Source organism: Trachurus japonicus, chromosome 6 (assembly GCF_045865225.1).
Source record: "Trachurus japonicus isolate A0001 chromosome 6, Traja_1.0".
Taxonomy (NCBI): Eukaryota; Metazoa; Chordata; class Actinopteri; order Carangiformes; family Carangidae; genus Trachurus; species Trachurus japonicus.
In genome coordinates, this window is record NC_140912.1 from 5,504,733 (window position 1) to 5,525,540 (window position 20,808).

At 42.9% G+C, this 20,808-nt stretch overlaps 1 protein-coding gene across 1 annotated transcript in view; it reads left to right on the forward strand.

Moving 5' to 3' along the window:
- Nucleotides 1-17,455, forward strand: part of swap70b (switching B cell complex subunit SWAP70b) — a 31,613-nt gene extending 14,158 nt beyond the window's left edge. The window contains exons 3-12 of the mRNA XM_085778451.1: nucleotides 165-338; nucleotides 2,146-2,373; nucleotides 3,088-3,234; nucleotides 3,567-3,675; nucleotides 4,283-4,464; nucleotides 8,554-8,661; nucleotides 10,919-11,085; nucleotides 14,697-14,895; nucleotides 15,532-15,628; nucleotides 16,131-17,455. Of these exons, the coding sequence (XP_085634577.1) occupies nucleotides 165-338; nucleotides 2,146-2,373; nucleotides 3,088-3,234; nucleotides 3,567-3,675; nucleotides 4,283-4,464; nucleotides 8,554-8,661; nucleotides 10,919-11,085; nucleotides 14,697-14,895; nucleotides 15,532-15,628; nucleotides 16,131-16,240 (1,521 nt within the window). The 3' untranslated portion in view covers nucleotides 16,241-17,455. The remainder of the gene's footprint in view (nucleotides 1-164; nucleotides 339-2,145; nucleotides 2,374-3,087; nucleotides 3,235-3,566; nucleotides 3,676-4,282; nucleotides 4,465-8,553; nucleotides 8,662-10,918; nucleotides 11,086-14,696; nucleotides 14,896-15,531; nucleotides 15,629-16,130) is intronic.
- Nucleotides 17,456-20,808: the final 3,353 nt, after the last annotated feature.

The window sequence follows — 20,808 nt, forward strand, 5'->3', positions numbered from 1 at the left end:
AATCTTTTACTTTAGTAGTAGGGATACCTCCATGAAGCACAACCTCAGTCCAAGCTCTTGTTTTCATGATTTTACTGAAGCAGATGTAGCAGATATTATGGTGCAAGCACCAGTTTTACATTGTGTCCCTGACTCACCACAGCTGCTGTTGTGCTCTGCCACAGGTGAAGGACAACTTCGACCGTCAGGACTTCAACAAAATGTGCTGGACTCTGTGCTTCAGGAAAAACCTGGGCCAAAGGCAGCTGCTCATCTCCAACGATGACGCCTACAAGATCTGGTGCATCTTCAACTTCCTGTCAGAGGACAGATACCCACTGATCATCGTCACCGAGGAGGTGAGTGGACTGAACACCTGGATTAACTTTGTACCAGCATCAACTCCAACACTGTATGTTTAGTATTTTTCTCATTGGAACTAAATCATGAGCAGCTTAGTGGAGAGACCTCCAGATACAGATACAAAAGGAGTGAATTAACCCTCTGAGACCCACGTTCACACCTTTTCTTTTCAAATTTTATTTATTTCCTAATAAACATTCATATTGATTTTCAGTAAGTGCACCACATAGAATCACACAACTTCAGCAGACTTATAATAATTATTGGAGTACTGTCAGAGAGGAGAGCACACCATGGACTGTTTGAGGGATTACATGAAACAAACTCTGACTCTGACTGATGAAATAGTGGGCAGTAGTTATCATTACTGGAGGAGGGATTCAGACAGCTCACTTTTGATGTATTTATATATACAGTATATATACATGAAAAAAAATATATACACACATACAGTATCTCACAAAAGTGAGTACATTTTTACATTATTTTGTAAATATTTTATTATATCTTTTAATGGGACAACACTGAAGATATGACACTTTGATACAATGTAGTCAGTGTACAGCTTCAGCGTGTATAACAGTGTAAATTTGCTGTCCCCTCAAAATAACTCAACACACAGCCATTAATGTCTGAACCGCTGGCAACAAAAGTGAGTACACCCCTAAGTGAAAATGTCCAAATTGTGCCCAAAGTGACAATTTTTTGTGTGGCTACCATTTTTTTCCATCACTGCCTCAACTGTCTTGGACATGGAGTTCACTAGAGCTTCACAGGTTGCCCCTGGAAACCTCTTCCACTCCTCCATGGTGACATCATGGAGCTGGTGGAGGTCAGACACCTTGTGCTCCTCCACCTTCCAGTTGAGGATGTTCCACTGATGATCAATAGGGTTGGAAGTCTTTAGCAAGGCAGTGGTGGTCTTGGAGGTGTGTTTGGGGTCGTTATCATGTTGGACTACTGCCCTGGGCCCAGTTTCTGCAGGGAGGGGGTCATGCTCTGTTTCAGTATGTCACAGTACATGTTGCCGTTCATGGTTCCCCTTAGTGAACTGTAGCTCCCCAGTGCCGGTAGCACTCATGCAGCCACAAACCATGACACCCCCACCACCATGCTTGACCGTAGGCAAGACACACTTGTCCCTGTACTCCTCACCTGGTTGCCACCACACACACCTGACACCATCTGAACCAGATAAGTTTGTCTTGGTCTCATCAAACCACAGGACATGGACAGGACCCATGCACAGACAGGCCCCTTCAACAGTTTTAAGGGGTGGGTGGTCTGCCTGTCCCCTAACCCTACTGTGACATACTGAGTTCAGAAACTGGGCCCAGGGCAGTAGTCCAACAAGATAATAATAATAAGAGAGAGCGAGAGAGAGAGAGCCTGCAGTGATATCTTCACCACAGATTAAAATCCTGCAATTTAAGATGATAGGATTACATTTACATCATGTATGTACGGTATGTGTGGGGTGTTGCAGCTTCAGTAAATGACTAGTTGAAAATGTCTGTTGCTCAAGAGCAGAAAAGGAAGTGTCCAGCTTCCTGTTCTTTTATGCTGGGAGATTTATTGTTGGGTCTAACAAATGTCAGAGCTGAACCATAGGAAGATCGTTTGCTTGAGAAATGTAAACAAGTGCATGTAGATATGAGCAGTAGGAAAGTACCGGAGAGTGTCAACTCTGAGCAGAAATGACCTGCTCCATGTTTCAAAGACAAATCTGAGATTATTTTTTCCCTGTGAAAGTAATTCTGCTCTTGCGTTTGTGTACTATTCTGTGTCTGTCTCTACACACAGATCGAGTACTTCCTGCGTAAGCTGACGGAGGCGATGGGGGGCAGCTGGGTGGAGGAGCGTTTCGAGGACTACAAGCTGCAGCTGGACTCGCGGCAGCAGTGTCTGACAGCCTGGGACCTCATCACCCTGGTGGGCTCGGGTCAGTTCAGTAAAGGCATGGACCGCCAGACGCTCTCCATGGGCATCAACGAGGTCTACCAAGAGCTCATCCTGGACGTGCTCAAGCAGGTGGGAGGCACACCCAGTTCACACTTGGCCCCCCCTCTCTTCCAGGTTTTCATGGGTGAATGTATCTGGTTCAGGTGGACTCACATGGTTACAGATTTACAATCTGCCCGCTACTTGTACAGTAGATTGTAAATCTGCCTGGCTGAAACCACATTCCACAGGATTATATTTCTGTTGACTCAACTGTATGATCATTTTATAGGCTACACTTTGCTCTTTAATAGTGACCAGATCCTAACTATTTATAAAGATTCACCTGTGCAGGTAGTGGCAGTGGGCTTGGGGCTGAGGGTCACATTGTCAGGATAACATGAACTGACATCATGAGGATATGATTCTGAAAAACATCATCAATGCTCAATATACAGTTTCCACTGTGTGTCATGGTGGGAAAAGAACATTGCTCTTCCGAGTTCTCAAATGTGAGGACCTGATACTTTTTCCTTGTGCTGCACAATAGTAACAGTCATCACCGTGAGAGAGACTGTAACAAGCATCTTTGTCTTTTGTAAAAACAACACATTGTTGTTTTAGTGTCCTAGAGAAAGACACAACTGCCCATCTTCACACAGCTACAGTGTTCATTTTACAACACAACATTTCCACCATCCCTCTTCCACGAGGTCTTCATCAGATGAAGAATCCATTGTGTAAATGATGATTTTGTGTGTTGGAGTAATTGTTGGTTGAACTGACCCATCTTTCTCTCTGCAGGGCTACATGATGAAGAAGGGTCACAAGAGGAAGAACTGGACAGAGCGCTGGTTTAGGCTGAAGCCAGACTCCATCTCCTACTATGTTAGTGAAGACCTGGCCGAAAAGAAAGGAAACATCTTATTAGATGGAAACTGCACGGTGGAGGTAAGAACCTGCTGCTCTTCACACTGATCAGCTGGATATCTGAAACTCTGAAACCAGGCTCAGAACAGAAGAGGAATTTCACCTGTCTGTGGCCGAGGCTGTTTCAGTCCCATCATATTGTTAACAGCTACACATTGATGTTTGTAGTACACCAGGTAGTACACCAGACTTGCTGGTTGATTCAATAGGCAAGACTTTATTTATTTATTGTTGAGCAGCACTGGTGAATATTATTTTGCTACACAAGATACTGATTGTGGTGAACTCTTCATGTTCACACACATTGGTGTATTGGTGAACCTGTTGGATTCTTTTTTTTTTCTTCTCTCCAGCCATTACCAGACAAGGAGGGGAAGAAGTGCCTCTTCCTCATCAGGTCGTCACTAAAAAGCTTTGAAATCAGTGCATCAGACAAGAAGAAGAAGCAGGAGTGGATCCAGGGTGAGGACTGACAACAAAACCAACAATCACAGCATCATTCCTCTTATCACTGATCTGATCATCAGTCTTATTTAATGCTGCTGCTGTAAGCCCCAGTGAGGTCTCCCTATTATGTCCCACTCCCCATTGTAAGATTTTGTTGAGTCTAAACTCACAGAACTTCCAAACATCCAGTTCTCAAAAACACAAGCTTCAGTGATTTTACTAAGGAGGAAATAAAGAGAAATGAAAGCCCAAGTTATTCATTATTACATGATTCCACTAAAGAAAGTTTCTTTATTGGTTTATCTGTTGATTACCTTGATTAATCAATTATGTTGCACTGAAACAAGCTGAAAAAAACCAAGAGATGGAATTTATTGTCAGAAAAACAAACAAACTGGCACCAGAGACACTTTGGCATTTTTACTTTAAAAATCATTCAGTTTTTGAAATTGGTTTTACGTAAGGTATGAATTGAGTTTAGCTTTCCAGCTTTCCGCCCTGGGGCCCATGCTTGTCCACAGTTCCTCACTGATGATCCACCATTCTTATTTGTATTTTTGCACGCATAACCTTGAATGAAATCACAACATCATATTTCTGTTTCCCCTTTTGTTTCCTTCAGCCATTCAGACCTATGTGAGTCTGCTGCGTCAGGGCCGCCCCGCACCGCATCGCGAGGCCCGGCAAAAACGGCGGGACCTGCGGCTGAGGCAGCAGGCCGAGCAGGAGGAGCTGGAGCTCAGGATGAGGGAGCTGCAGACGGCCAACGAGGCCAAGCAACTGGAGCTGGAGAACATGAGGAAGGTGAGGAGAAGACAGACAAACACATGTGCATCCAGCCTGATCAGGAAACGTCAGTTCCTTTGTGACAGAGGGTGGTGGAGTGTGTTTTACATGAGGAGAGCAGGGCTAAGTGGCACAGTGTGGATATGAGGTTATTGTAGTCTGGTTTTCAGAGTTTATCCTGCATGGTCCGACAGAGCTGTAACATGGTAGATAGCATATAGACACAATCCAGTGTCCACTTATCATGGCATGTAGAGGTGGGTTTCCACATTATGTGATCCTATAGCTTTAGTTTAAAGGTATAATATGTAGGAATTCCCCCCATCTAGCGGTGCAGTTGCATATCGGAACGTATTCTTGATGTTGCATTCACGTGAAATCGAGCAGACGTCAGACAGACAACAGACGCTGCATGTAACAGGATAAATAAGCGTCTATGTAAACAAGTGGTCCGCCAGCACGAGGCAAAACAATACAGGCGTGACAATATGTTGTCATGGTGATGTCGTATTGTTTACCTGACCCACGTTTTACCGTCTTTCTCTGGTGGAGTAAAATGACATCCGGTTGGTGACAGTTTTAACAGGCGCTACCTGGAAAACTTTCTCCCCGACCCGTCAGCTCCGCTGAGTTTCCGTGGTTACCTTTCGTGGTTTCCGTGGTCACCTTCCGTGGTCACGCTGCCACTCAACGTAAAAAATGGCGATGCAACATGGCAGCCTCGCTTCGGTGCGTCGCCCACTTATGTATTTGTAACAACTTGTAACAACTCATTCTAAGGTACCAGAAAGCTTTCATTTGTATGCGGGTGTGATTCAACTTCAGTGAAATACGTATTTATGAAAGCAATATTTGATTTTTGCTAATAAAAAGCCAAATAAGTTACATACTGGGGCTTTAAGATGTCATCAAACAGTGCAGGATGTAGCTTACAGTCCTAAAGAACAAAGACAAACATCTCTAACAACCCTCACAGTCAAAGCAGTGAAGTTCCTCATGAGGCCAGATATGGTCCCCGAGGTGTTAAATTTAGTTGTATGTTTAGCACTGATGTCATTCACACTTACAGTACAGCAATGTCAAAGAAAGTTTAACACTGTGTATTATGGCAGAGCTGTTGCATTGCACTAGATTCCACAAGTGTATGATTTAAGTTTATGATTTAAGTGTTTGATTTAAGTACATTTAACTTATAGTAAGAGACTGAGGTTGTTGCTAAAACAAACGGAAACCCCACAGAAAGATAAGCAGCTCATAAAACAGTGATAAAAACAGGAAGGTTACACAGGAGTGTTGGGGAGGCTGATGACTCCTCTCATTAAGAAAGCAAAATGATACTGGACACACAACAGGCACTTTTAGATTACACAAGTGCACCGTTGAAGCTGTGTCTGTGTGTGTGTGTCAAACTGATGCTGACTCACCTGAAACACCAGGATGTGTTCAGATGATTCACTGTCTGTGAGGAAACTAACATGAGGGACTTCCCCCAGAGGAATTTATAAATCTGGAAAGAAGGAAAGAAAGAAATAAATAAAAAGAACTCATTTGCCTGAGCTGGTTTTTTCTGCGCGTGAGAATAAGGAAGTGTTTCCTAGAAGGAAATACTGTATATAAATATTCTTCCCTTCAGACGTGTCTTCACTGGTTTGGTCTCCTGTCTGGCACCACTGCTGCCAGTTGGCTGGACAACATTCCTCAGAGATGGCATCCAATCTAGCACCCTGGCCTGATCTTAGAAATGACAAGTATCATTTACATGAAACTTACTGCTGGTTTCAGCCACACACTAATGTGTTCACCACAACAATTCAAGTAGTTGGGCCTTTTTGGAAACCCACTGCCAGCTCATGAATACCAGTAATAGGTCAGCTCCACCCGGACTGATGAATGGTCTGTCACCTGCAGTCAACAGAGGAACGTGGATTGAACGTTAGTCTCCATCACACATGCTTGTCCAGTTCATCTCCCTAAACCTGACCCTCCACACTCAGTCTGGTATCAGTGCCGACTGGTCGTGTGGCCTGACCTCATCCTGGTGACAACTGCTGCTTCCTGTTCACACTGTGTGAACGGGAAGTGCCAGTTACACTGTAGTCAGACTGTATTTAACATTTTTCAGCTGAAACATTTTAATTATTCATTCACTTCAGGTCCAGTGAGTGGGAAACCTGATCCAGAGTTGAACAGACACCACAACACTTCAAAGTGGTTTGTGATGTTGACAGGACTGTACTCTGGAAAGTTATTATATTTTTATTCAACAATAGAAATACTGTTTAACTTCTTATGTACAAACTAATGTATGCAGTTTACTTTTGGTTGGTAACTGCCACTCCTTCTTGACGTCACCTCATTGTATTTCAAGCTGTGTTTTTCCAGGAAGGGTCACAGTCAGTCTGCTAAAGCTGAGAACAGAAATGTATTATTACCTAATAAATAGTTGTCAGATGATCGATTACCTTCAGAAACCTTTCCCACACCTGTGAACAACAGCTCTGTAATTCACTGAAAGAGTCAGTCCAATATTGACTTAATTTCAGACTGTGATTGTCAGTCAGGTGGTAGGCCACACTCCTCCCTGTCTTTATTTCAGCCTACGAGAGACTGTCCAATCTTTAGCCAACTGGTTGATTGAGAGCATTTTTCTGACCCTGTGAGCTGAGGAATGTTATAAATGTCCACACATTATCTGTCAGCTGAGCAGAAAACACAAAGGCCACAGTTGAGAGGTTTGCAGCACAGTGAAGCCACCAGCAGAGTGGAGTCAAATAGTGACATGCAGCAACAGTCAGTCAAAGTGGTTCACATCAGTGCAGCAGAGGATAACAGTTTGTCTTTGTGGGGGATGAGTCCACAACAATCTAGCATTGAGGTGCAAGTCTCCGTCTTACATAGCTGATTGTATCAATACACAATGGACACACAGCCATGGTCACAGTGATAAAGAGGCTCAGGGACGCTCGCACGCACGTGTACACACACACACACACACAACTAGAGAACGCATTTCCTGAAGGAAATACTGGTGAATGCTGAAAGCTGGAAGCTGAATAAGCTGAATAAATTGTTGAAACAATGCTGAATTAAGTTAAGAAACTGCTGAAGAAATCTTGAAGAGATGAAACAATATATGAAAAGTATGAAATGGTTTGAAATTACTTGAATTGTTGAAGATCAGTATGAATAAATTGAAAGGCTAAAGTCTACTCAGATTTATTTAAAACTGACAGTTTGAAAACATTTTTGAACCATTACTAATATGGATGAAACAATATCTGAAAATTCAGATAAAAATAGAATAATATAGTAGTTACAATCTGTTAAAGGGAAGAATAAGTAAAAATAACTACATCATATCTGAAGGGTAAAAGTAGAAATGTTAATAAAAAGTTTGAGGAAAATGAATGCATTCACTCTAAATATGCAGCAGGCACTGCAGCAGCTAGAAGACTGACACAGGCCACACTCATTGACCAGAGGAGTGACATTAGTTAACATGAGGTTACATTTAGTTAAAGGCTGATTTCACCTGCTGTGCCTGCTGTGATAAACAGGGAGGTTTGGTTTCTGTGAGCTTTCAACATCAACACAGGACAAAAGGAAAAACGCATCACCACAAACAGTCAAGCAAAATGGGGACAACATGAACGATGACATGCAGCAAGCTGCTGTGGTTAGGAATAGATCAATATGGTAACCACAGGTGAGCCACCGAGCCACTAAATGAGAGTGTTTCTAGGCAATACATATTTTAAGCAGTGGGAACCACACATTGGTGCTCAGTTCCTCTCTACAGCTGTCTTCTCTGCACCATGTTTGCCTCGGGTAATTGTTTGCTCAGCTTGTCTCTTTAGAGATACCTCAGATAAGCACATGGTATTTCGTCCTGTGGCATCAGTTGAGGTGTTTTTTTTAAATCTTCCATTGAATATGTATTTCATCTAAATTTAAAGATGAAAATTCTGATCCGTCCTCCTAAGAACAGAGAAGATGCTTTTATAATTTATAATTTATATAAATAATAATAATAATAATTAATAGAATTTATAATTTTTTCCTGTGATCTTTCCTTTTTAAACAACCCTTTGTTTTTCTTTTGGCCAGGCTCTGGAGGAGGCAGCGGCTAATGCAGCAGAAGAAGAAAGGCGGCGTCTTCAGACCCAAACTGAACTCCAGGACCGCTACAGAATGGACCTGGAGAGAGAGAAAACGGTAGGTGGTCTCTGCTCCTCAGCCTCCACTGAGTAATGATGTTAGAACAAGTCAAAGCAATTTAAAGGCAATGCTCTGGTGTCTGGTCCAGAACACTGGTAGATGAATGAGTCACATGTCCTAGTCGGTGCTGTATGAGATGCATCCTGTCTTTGGTTGTGTTGGTGGGACCTGAGGGTCCTGACGGTCTCTCGAGCAGAGAAACAGAGGAGCAGACAGGGACAAGCTCATCTTGGGCCTGTCTGAGACGTAAGGGGAGTGGACCAGACTGTGCTGTAGACCAGGGGAGTGTCCACAAGCTGGGCCACCTGTCTGTGTTCCTGTGTGGTCCTCTGCTTCTGAACTGACCTGCCCTCCCTGCTCAGGAACCAGTCTGCCAGCCGGTATTCCCATTCAGCTGGCCTGCTCTCCCTGCTCTCCCTGCTCTCCCTGCTCCCCCTGCTCTCCCTGCTCCCCCTGCTCTCCCTGCTCCCCCTGCTCTCCCTGTATTTGACCCAGCCTGCCCACCAGAAACCCTGTATTCCATGCTGTAAACTGTTTTCTTGTCACGTCTGTGCGTCCTGGGTGAGGTCTCTCTGAGGCTTCTCCTGTTTTTTCTTGGGAGTTTTTCCTCAGTGGATGTGAGGGTCTAAGGACAGAGGATGTTGTTATTAGGGCTGATAATGATAGTTTTTTTCCCCCCCTTTCTGACACCAGTTCAGCAGTTGTTACATTGAAATGAGTAGGCTACTTGGCATCCTGGAAACCTGCCTGATAACTTTTGGAGACATGCAGTGTTTGTTTGCCATACATACAGTACATTATGTCTGCCAACCCGCCCCCCCCATGCTTTCATCAGGCTTTTTTTTTATTCTTCTGCACATGGTCGATGAGCTGACAGACAAATTAATTTTCCTTCAGGGATTAATGAAGTAATTCATATTCATATTGTCCATACACACTGTACTGTGTGTCCTTGTGAAGTGAGAGGCAGCTCAACAATATCTATGCACACACTGGAATGCTCTCTCTGCCTGTATGGATTAGGGTTAGGGTTGAGCTCTGTGTTGTGGAACAGGTTTTCTACACACCTCACAAAATGTCACATCAAATGCACATAGCACATTAACCAAGTCATTACACAGTACACGTTTTGAAAACTGCCACCATAGTTTTCTTTGCAGCTTCCCTGTGTGGGAGCACAGCTTTCTCTGTGCAGGTCAGAACAGGACTAGCATCTAGCAGCTAGAAAGCACTGCTGCACCAACTCCACAGTTAGATGCATCCATATTTATGGTGATATTTATGGTGCATGCTTGTGCACAAAACATCTGTAGTAAGAAGACAAACCCAGAAATGCTCTTACTTCAGAGGGTGACTTTAGGACAGGCCATTCACTATGTGTGGCAGATGTCGACCCTTCTCCAAGAAAAATCACCTGGCTCTATCTCCAGCCTGCATTGTCCTAAATGGCCATATTTGTGATATATTTGTGTCAAGTCCTCCCCTGAACACATCTGCATGCCGATATTTGGTCATATGCACATCACTGCCTCATGGCAAAATTAAACACTATTTCTACTCTCTTTTTTTAATCCTCTCAGCAAATTGTTGTCACCCTCCTCACACGTGGTTACAAATACTTCAGGTTTATGATGGTTTGGTGTGAACATTGTTGTGTGACAATAAATTTAAGGGTGTGCCAATGGTGGCGTGGTAGCCATGTTCCCATCAGGAAGTACCTTTAGCTCATACACATTGGTTCCTTTGCTTCAAACTTGGTGACACAATCCCACATGGTAATTTTCCTTTGTGAAAACTTTCAGATAAGGGTGTGGCTTCTGTGGCGCCCTCAAATTAAAGAGGAAGTGCCTTAATTTCCTGAATAAACCGTCAAATCCTCCACTTGTGACACTATGCATACTCTTCTACTCTGACTCTTGATTGACAGTCGTTTCATTCTGCGGTGTGATAGACAGATGTCTGCCTCTTGCCTGCCTCTGCTTCTGCCTGTTGGATACAGTTGACAATGCATATGAAATTGCCCCGAACTGAACAATACACACATGCTCCAAATCGAGATGAGTGAACCAAACAGGATGAGTTTCTTTTTCCCATGAGCTGTTCCATCCCCGATATAACCTGCCTGTTTCTAATGCTCCTGTGTTGGTGGGTGTAAATGGTATAGGACTGAAGTTACAGGGTGATCTGATGTTGGACCACCTGTTACATCCAACTGGTTGTTAAGAATCCATTTAATCCGATTCCTCGCTCACAGGTGCGGCAGCAGATGGAGGAGCAGGTGGCCCAGAAGTCCACTGAGCTGGAGCAGTACCTGCAGAGGGTCCGGGAGCTGGAGGACATGTACCGTCAACTGGAGGACGCACTGGAGGACGAGAGGCGCGCCAGACAAGATGAGGAGACCGTCCGTAAGCTGCAGGCAAGGTCAGTCAACAAGACGGTGTGACGACGGCACAAAGCAGCTCTGAAAATATTCCAAACTTATTATTATTATTAGACTATTTAGCCTTTAGTGTTATATCATAGTGTAAAAGTTATGGTTGGTAATCCTGTTCAGAAACATGTTTTGTTACTGGGTGAAATGGTCCTAATCAGACCTCTGTGGCAGCTGCAGGACTGACAAAACTCTGACCAATCCATGCTTTTCACTCCGAAAAGGAAAAACCAATCAGATGCCTTCATGTCTAGTTCTGCCTACGTCCAATCAAGCTGCCGTCTCTCTCTCTCTCCCTCCTCCCACTTGCGCGATCAGAGTCTTCACCTATGTCCATGGAAAAGCCACACTCCAGTCTGCTGGGTGGCAATGTAGTCTATCGGGCAGTGGAATGCAGCCTCTAAATAACACATTATCTGCAGCGAATTCATTTCACCAATATTTTGTTATGATATGCTAGTGCTATTCCCCTCTCAGTCCGGGGTTAGCTGTTATCAGCATCCAGGGTCTGTAGGTTGACTAACCTCTGACCTGGATGATGTCATCTCTGAGGCCCTTTTAAGTGTCAAACAACATACTGCTAATATACCCATGACTTGTCTCAGTCTAAACCAAGATACTGTAGCATCAGCATCAATGTTAACTCTATTTACTATTACTAACTGACTATAACCACTGTCAATTTACAGGGATTCTTATTAGCGACCAGCTGAATATGACAGCGGAAACTGTTTCAGTTATTTTCATGCCATCTTCTATAACAAAGAATTTCAATTTTTTTTCTCATGTTAAAAAATAAATACTGTACTGGCTGATCTGATATTTTTAAACGCATAAAACATTATCGGTCAGGCTCTGATGCAGGCGCGGTTGGTTGGAGTGCTGCAGTCGTTTTCTGTCCTGTGTGGTTCACTGTTCAGTCATCTGACATGAACACTGAACAGGTAAACACATTGTTTCAACCACCAGACAATCTAATATTAAACCTGCTGCTTTTTTGTTGAGGGGGGCAGTGACAACAGTGACATGTCTATAACATATACATTAGGCTGTAGTCTCAACTAAAGATGGTAATGCTTATCTGTAATATGACAGAATGCATTCACTTGCCAATACATTCAGAAACATATATGTGAGTTGTCTTTTTTTAAATGTGTTTTAATTTCATTGATTCAACTAAATTACAGACTACACAGCGCCTGGTTAATTCTAAAAGCATTTCCTCATGTTTATTAATCAACTCAAACTCAGACGACACACAGACAGCTTTCTGTTGAGTTACTAGTAACTATGTGTAGTTCACATCAACGCTGGTAATCTTCAGGTTATCTGCTTACTTCACCTCAGCTCACCTTCAGTTTCAACAGTGCCACCTCGCCATCAGGAGTAGTTGGAGGGAAAACCCTGGTGTGTGTATGGTCATCATTCAGATGACTGCTGAGGGTGAAGGTTCCCTGTGTTCAACCAAACTCTCTTCTGTTACAACAAACAGACTAAATATATAATAATCAGTCTTTTAATATTTCATAAAAACAGTATATGTTTCAAAGTAATGAAGCCTTATTTAGCTGCTGGCTGTGGAGAGAGGTGAGCAGCCCTAGTAGACTAGTAGAACATGTAGTCCACGGTCCCACGGCTCTGACAGTTTGCTAGATCATGAGTATCAACAGGGTGATGATGTCATGGCTCAGATAAGCATCAGACTCTGCAGCCTCCTCTTATTGGCTTGTCCCCAGATGTGAGACAGTTTATTATTTTACTGATATTTACAGCATGGTAAACTGCCTTACAGACCTGTCACATAAACCCAGTTTTTATGACACACATACACACACAGGGACGGACACTCAACTTCTGCTTCCCTCTCCCCACCATGTTTCCTCCCCTGTCCTTCCTTCCTCTCTGCTGACATTAACTTTCCACCTCACGTTTGACTAACAGCTCTGTGAGTGTAGCCGCTAGTTTCCAGTGTTGTTCATTGTGGAGGTGGAATGATCCTACTGAACTGTTACCAAGTCTCTCTCCACCAACCTGCAATAACAAGTAATGGACTCTTGTCCCAGACCGGGAGGATGAGCAGTAGAGATGAGAAAGTTGTTCATGTCAAAACATGAACTAAACCAACTTAGTTTCCTGCTTTGTTCAGCATGCTGCCGGATTCTACAAGGTGCTGCTGTGTTTGCTTTGTAGCAGTCTGTAGTTACATTTACTGGAGCCTTAAATTAGTACACAACAGTACTACAGCGCCACCTTCTGACACATTGCCGTATCACTACAAGGTATTGTAAATTCATAAATTATTTGCGTCATTGAATTTACATTTACATAAATTAAAATGTTTCAATGTATAATAGCTTCAGAAATCTATGGATACACCCTCAGTTTACAGTATTGTATCCTTCAGCATGTAACATAACTGTGTTATAAGACAAAGACAGTCTTGTGGAAATGAGAAGCCTGGTATTTATATATACAGTACACATACACTACCCGTCACCACTTGGATTTAAAGGGATAGTTCACCCAAAATAGAAATTTCACTCATTATCTACTCACCCTCATGTCGACTAACGGCTGGGAGAAGTTTCAGAGTCCTCCGTGGCTTCTCTGAGTTACAGGGGGTCTCGGCGTAACAGTGCATGTCCATATAACGGTTGCAAATGGATACCACTTTTCTTCGTATCAAAAAGACACACCAAAAAACATCCAAATACCTCCATGCTGCTCGTATGTAATGTCCGTCTTGTATTGAAGCCCCGAAATGCGAAATTGTTCCGAAAAAAATTAAATAAGTCTATATTTCAAGCTTGTTTTGTAGCGGAAGCTCTTCTGCTACTGTTTTTTGATGTGTCTTTTTGTTACGAAGACAGTTGGTATCCATTTGCAACCGTTATATGGACATGCACTGCTACACCGAGACCCCCTGTAACTCAGAGAAGCCACGGAGGACTCTGAAACTTCTCCCAGCCCTTAGTCCACATGAGGGTGAGTAGATAATGAGTGAAATGTCTATTTTGGGTGAACTATCTCTTTAACTAAGCTAATAGGTACAGTAAGAGCCTCCCATTGGATAATTACTGTATGTATGTACTGATTATGTTTCGGCTGGCAACAACTTATTTAACCCTAACTGATGCAGTCTCATGTCTTAAACAACCCTGTCAGAAGACACATCCTGTGGTCGTGGAGAAGATGTTCATCTGTTTCAGAAGGGTCAAATTATTGGCATCAAGCAAATAAAACATCTATGGAGACGGCTGAGACTAAAACTGGGTTAAGAACTGTCCAACGCATGATTAAGAACTGGAAGGATAGTAGGGAACCATCATCTTCAAGGAAGAAACGTGGTCCAATGTGAACACAGAGTTCAGACCTGAACCCCACTGAGAATATTTGAAAAATGTATGCAACTCTGGACAGAAATAAATGTTGTGACGTAGCAGAAGCTTAGTGAAACGATGCCACAGTGAGTGCATGCCATAAACAAAGCTGAAGTCGGTCTAATGGAATATTAGAGTGTGTGACTTTTTTTTGCACGGGCACTGTATATGAAGAATTCTCCCTTCCTCTCCCCTGTGTGTGTGTGTGTGTGTGTGTGTAGGTTACTGGAGGAGGAGGCCACTAAGAGAGCAGAGCTGGAGCAGATCCACCTGCGGCAGCAGTTGGCCATCTCAGAAACAGAGGCTGAGAAACAGGAGCTGGAGAGAGAACGTCAGGCTAAAGAGAGCGCCCTGCAGGCTGCAATGAAACAACTGGACCATCTGGAACAGGAGAGGCAGGGAGCTCTAGAGCAGTACCAGGTCAGCTGAGAGAGGAGCAGTACAACCCTGCAGGCTAACACAACTCACTTATTGTCACTAGTATCAATCTATGACTAACATCAACAAACTGCCGTAGAGGATAAATGATCAAAAAGAAAGATATTTCAAACGTGATGCAATTACAAGATATGTTTATTTTTCATGGCAATTGACAGCTTATGATAACCATACAGCTGTAATAATATAATGATGTAAACAGGCAAGGCAATTTTATCTGTATAGCCCATTTTTACAAACAGTTTGTCTTGAGGGCTTTATCATGACAACATCCTCTGTCCTTAGACCCTCACATCAAACAGTGTGTTCTAACGCTGTCTAGATGTAGATGCTGTTATTTAAATGCTGATTCAGTGACTAAGGTAAAGCAATATATGACTTGATATTTAACTCAGTCTGTGCATTTCCTGAAAAAGAAAAGTAGTATCATGGTGTAATAATGAGCTGGATGAGAGGCAGCAGAAAACCACAGTCATGTTAATACGAATTATCAAAAGGTGTTCTACTAAAATCTTACATGCCACTAAAGGAAAGATTAAAAAACAACAACAAAAAAACACACTCACCTTGTATTATTTCTTGTTGATATACCTACGCTGTGTGTTGTGTCTGAGCCAGACGGTGATGAAGAAGCTGGAAGATGCAGCCAACAACACAAAGACCTGGAAGCACAAGGTGGCTGAACATGAGGGACTGCTGCGGCTCATCCAACCAGGTAAAACACCAGACCGGGTCAGAACTTCTCTGCACTAGTTGAATAATGTATCTGCCACTCTATAATAGAGTGGTAAAAGGCTTTCTCTGTGGGCTGGAGATACAATTGTGGCTATTGAAATAACTACAACAGAGACCTCTAAAAGTATTCATGTACTGTAGATGAAAAAGTGTTGTTATAACCAGACACTCCAGGGTTAGAACATGGTTCTACTCTTAATAATTATAATAACAACTTCAGTTTGTATAGTGCCTTTCAAGAAACCTACGGTCACTTTAAAGTGAAAAATCAATCAATCAATTAATTAATTAAATTAAATAAAAATAAAGGCAGCTGAGTTCTGTACGTACTAGAGTCTGTCCAGAGCAATGTTGGGCGAACCAAACAGGACTGTGTTTCAGTAATCCAGTCAGTAGGTGATCTATGGCAGTGTTCATTCACAGTGTTCATCCACACTGATGTCCTCCCTGATCTTGATTGTTTTGTTTTCTGTCCTCTCCAGGTTCAAAGGGACAGGCGAGGATCACCAACTGGGGCCCGGCGGCCTTTTCTGACGCAGAGCTGAGTCTGAGGGAGAAGAAATGGCAAGAGATGAAGAACCAGGCTCAGTAAAGCCGCTGCAAGACCTGAACCTTGTCTGTGTCTAGACTGAGAGTAGAGGGCCGGAGAAGGCTGCTGGCATATTGTCTATAACATCACATTTCTATGTAGTGGCTGGAAACTCAGTTTGGTGACACGAGTTTCAGTGGAATCAAAATGTGAGATTTTCAAGGATAGTGTAAGGCACATTATATAATATGGTGGCACTGAGTAATCAATTATGTTAATCGCTTTCATGAATCCTTAATGCTGCCACGTAGAAACCACCACATGTCAATGGAATCCTGATTTTTATTTATTTTTTGGGCATTACTGTTAAAGACTTTGTTATGGACAGTGAGAGAGACAGGAAGCAGGGAGGGGAGATGGAGTGACGTGTAGCAAAGACCCTGATCCAGATCTGTGACGGTGAAGGTAGACGCTCTACCAGCTGAGTGACTGGGTGCCACAGAACTTATAGACTGTATCTCTAAATACATCTCTGTCATTGTAGACCACAGATTCAAACAACAGTCACTCCTCACTTTGTAAGGAGGAAGTTCCAGCTGTTTTAGAAGGATCCAATAGTGGATGAAACGGCAACAACACCAGGAAAGCTTCTGGAACAACAACTGCTAGTGAGTATCAGGTCCAGTGGGTAAGAGTTCTCTCAAATGGTGTACAGGATTTAAAATGTGTTGTACAGGCAGAAGTCCACTTGAATAGTTGATGTTTAACAACCACCACTGATGCAGTATATAAAAGTCATGTTGGGCTACGGAGCATTAAAATAACTCTAATACAGACCCTCCTTAAACGTTTGCTGGTTTAACATTGTCCACTAAGAAGCAGGTCAGTGTAGAAGCTACCAGTCTATTTATTACTCAGCCTCATTAAAGTAGACACAGCTTATGACTGTGCTTAACAGTATACATAATGGAAGCCTGTTGAGTTTAAAGATGCAGCTTACTCTGAGTCATGAGTAGAAATGTGCACACAACTCCATGTCATTATTGTGTTCCACTTTGTGCTTACCGTCACTAACTCTGACCAGTTCAACACTTGGTTTGAAGGAGTCTACTGTTGTAAATAAGGAGCTGGTCAAACATATCTAGCCTTCTGTTCTATCTTTAAAAAAGTTTGAGCTACTGAAACTTCTCCAAACTCTCTTTTGTGACAATTTGACTTTGAACTCTCTGAGAGCATTTTTACATGAAATAAAAGGGTTTTGTAAATATTTTAACGACAGCTTTCTGTGTGTTTTTAATTTTCCTTGCTAAAGATCAGAACCATAGTGCACGCACGCATGCGCACACACACACGCCATAAAAGTGGCTGGCCTAGTAGGCAGGAACATCTGTACTGACTATGGGACAAACTGGTGATGGTGAACTAACTGGACATACTAGTGATGGACACACGGTGAAGGACGTGACCCTACATCAGGAAGGAGGAGCATGAGAAGCTGGAGAAATACCAAGGGCTGAAAGAAGAACTAGAAAGGATGAGGAAAATGGATGCAACAGTGGTCCCCATGGTAACTGCAACACTTTGGGCTGTGACCCCCAAACTGGGAGAGTGTGGCTCCAGCAGATTCCAGGAACAACATCTGAGGTCTCTGTCCAGAAGAGTGCAGTCCAAGGAACAACCAGGATAAGCTCCCAGGCCTCTGGTAGAGGAGCTGAGCTTGAAGGAGGAATACGGCCCACTGGAACAAGGGAGGATTTAAATATAGATATATTTACATTGTCATTTGATACTGATGATCAGAAAAGAAGAGCAGTTTCAACCTCTCAATAATGAAGACTCCCTCTTCTCTTTTGTGTCACTAGACTAAATGTCTTAAAGGTATAATGTGTAGGAATTCCCCCCATCTAGCGGTGCGGTTGCATATCTGAACGACGTATTCTTGATGTTGCATTCACGTGAAATCTGGCAGATGTCAGACAGACAACAGATGCTGCATGTAACAGGATAAACAAGCGTCTATGTAAACAAGTGATCCGCCAGCACGAGGCAAAACAATACAGGCGTGACAATATGTTGTCATGGAGATGTGGTATTGTTTACCTGACCCACGTTTTACCGTCTTTCTCTCGTGGAGTAAAATGACATCCGGTTGGTTTGCCGACGGCCGTCTGCCTGACTGCACCTGAATGCAACACCAGTGCCTCCGTCCTTCCTCACACTACACAGTGGTGACAGTTTTAACAGGCGCTACCTGGAAAACTTTCTCCCCGAGCCGACAGCTCCGGTGAGTTTCCGTGGTTACCTACGGTCACGCTGCCACTCAACGTAAAAAATGGCGATGCAACATGGCCGCCTCGGTTCGGTGCGTCGCCCACATGTATTTGTAACGACTTGTAACAACTCATTCTAAGGTACCAGAAAGCTTTCATCTGTATGCGGGTGTGATTCGACTTCAGTGAAATACGTATTTATGAAAGACAGATTTGATTTTTGCTAATAAAAAGCCAAATAAGTTACACACTGGGGCTTTAAGGGTGTGGGCAGCTGATGGGACAAAACCTCATCTTGGACTCTGATGGACATTTCTTGTTCATTTTTTCAGCATTTGCAGCCATGCGTCACCAGGGGGCGCTGCACTGCCACAAACACCACGTCTCTGCACAAAGAGGTCAGAGAAGTGCAGCGCTGCTCTGATGGCAGAAGACGAGCGTCAGAGGCAGTAGTAGTAAATGTGTTGACTGTGCATCATCTGGGGACAGAGTGGTGAAACACTGACCTGATTTCTATGACTTCACCGTCTAGAACTTCTATTCTCCAAAATAAAGCTGATCACTGTCTCCTGGCTGCATAGGATGCATGTATTATCATTCACTGGTTCATATACTTGCAGTGATGAATAATTAAATTTAAATACATTTGCTGTAATATCTGGAGAAAGAGGAATCTGTAGTCATTTAAGGTCAGTGTTAGGGGAGATGAGGAAATAAAGGAAACCTACCCACCAAACTTACAGTATGTCCCCACTGAGTTAATGTGTCAATAATTAAACAAACCCTTCACTAATGACTGTTAATAATTAAACTTGGGTACTGGCTGGGCATGGTTTGGTATATTTTTGATACAACATAAGATTTTTTTATTGTTGATACTGAGATAACACTTATTTTTAACTTTCTTTTTTATTGGGAGCAGTGGTAATATAGACGGAGATATGGAACAGTATGATTTTTTGCTTTATCACAGAACAAGCATACAAGTTGACCCCACCCACCCAAAGAGTCCCTGATGGTGCATCGAGAGGCAGGTATAATAAGCATAAAGTAACAGAAAGAAAAAGGTGGCTGCATGTGTTGAGCTGCTTGTCATTGTGTTTCATCCCTTCAAATCAGGCATTATGAATGATTATTACAGTCAGGGAGGGTTTTTAGTTTGTTGATGAAAGAGATACGTAACTGGATTCCAGGTGGAGTAGAAACGGTCTTTGGAACCCGTGAGTCTGTATTTGATCTTTTCTAGACCTACATGGAGCATAAGGTTGCTCATCCACAGCAACCAATGTAGCAGAATCCTTCTACGTGCAAGTCAAGTGTTGAAGGCTGTTACGTCTTTCTGAAAATCTGCCTGTCATGGTGCTATTCCAAACATTGCTGAATAAGCATTAGGTTGCAGGCCGAGCTCTAGTGCTTTGAGAGGGTTCTAAAAATTGCTGACCCGTACAGTAATCAGCGAGGGAGGGGCATGGCCAAAATATATGTGACATCGACAGCAACTCTGATCTATGTTGGGATAAATTGTGGCTAACCTAGATTTGGAGAGATGGATACTGTAGAAAACCTTAAATTGTATAATGTCTAAACATGATGTGCTCCCATTAACCCGCCTCAGAACCAGAGTTCTCCCTCCCATTTTTCTTTAATTCTATTAAGGGGGTTGTCTCTCAAAGAAGATATGTCGAGGACATAAATTCTCGAGATAAGGCCTTTAAAGGGGACATATTATGGAAATATTTTTTACCTTTAATAGATAGTATAGTTGAGACAGACAGGAAATGGGGAGGCAGAGAGAGGGGGAATGACATGCAGCAAAGGGCCGCCCGAGTCAGGATTCGATACGAGGTCTGCTGCGGCGAGGACTAATAGCCTGCTCTACCAACTGAGCTAAACGACTCCCCGGAAATATCACTTAAACACTTAAACATATATTTAGGTGTTTGTCTTGCCTTCTGGCCCCCCAAAATGTGAGAATTGACAAAAAAAAATCTGTAATGTGCAGGCTCAGGTTGAAATCCATGTGGTTTTATGAGTTGTTCCCTCCGTTGCCATACAATGATGTCATTAGTTTTTGATTTTGCATAATACCACCCCTACCTGTGAGTACTGGTACCAGTAGAGGGGGCGGGGCGAGCAGTGGTTCATTTGCATTTAAAGGGACAGACACTGAAACCAGCCGTTCTGAACAGGGCTGTTTAGAGAGGATCCTTGGGGTATTTTGACCGAAGAGTGTCACAGACATGTCTGTAAGAGCCCGTCCACATGAATACGTATTTAATTAATCCGCATACGTATTTTATTGTTTTGGCGTGTTGTCCAGACAGAAACAGCGTTTTAGGGGGGCGAAGAAACGGTTTCCAA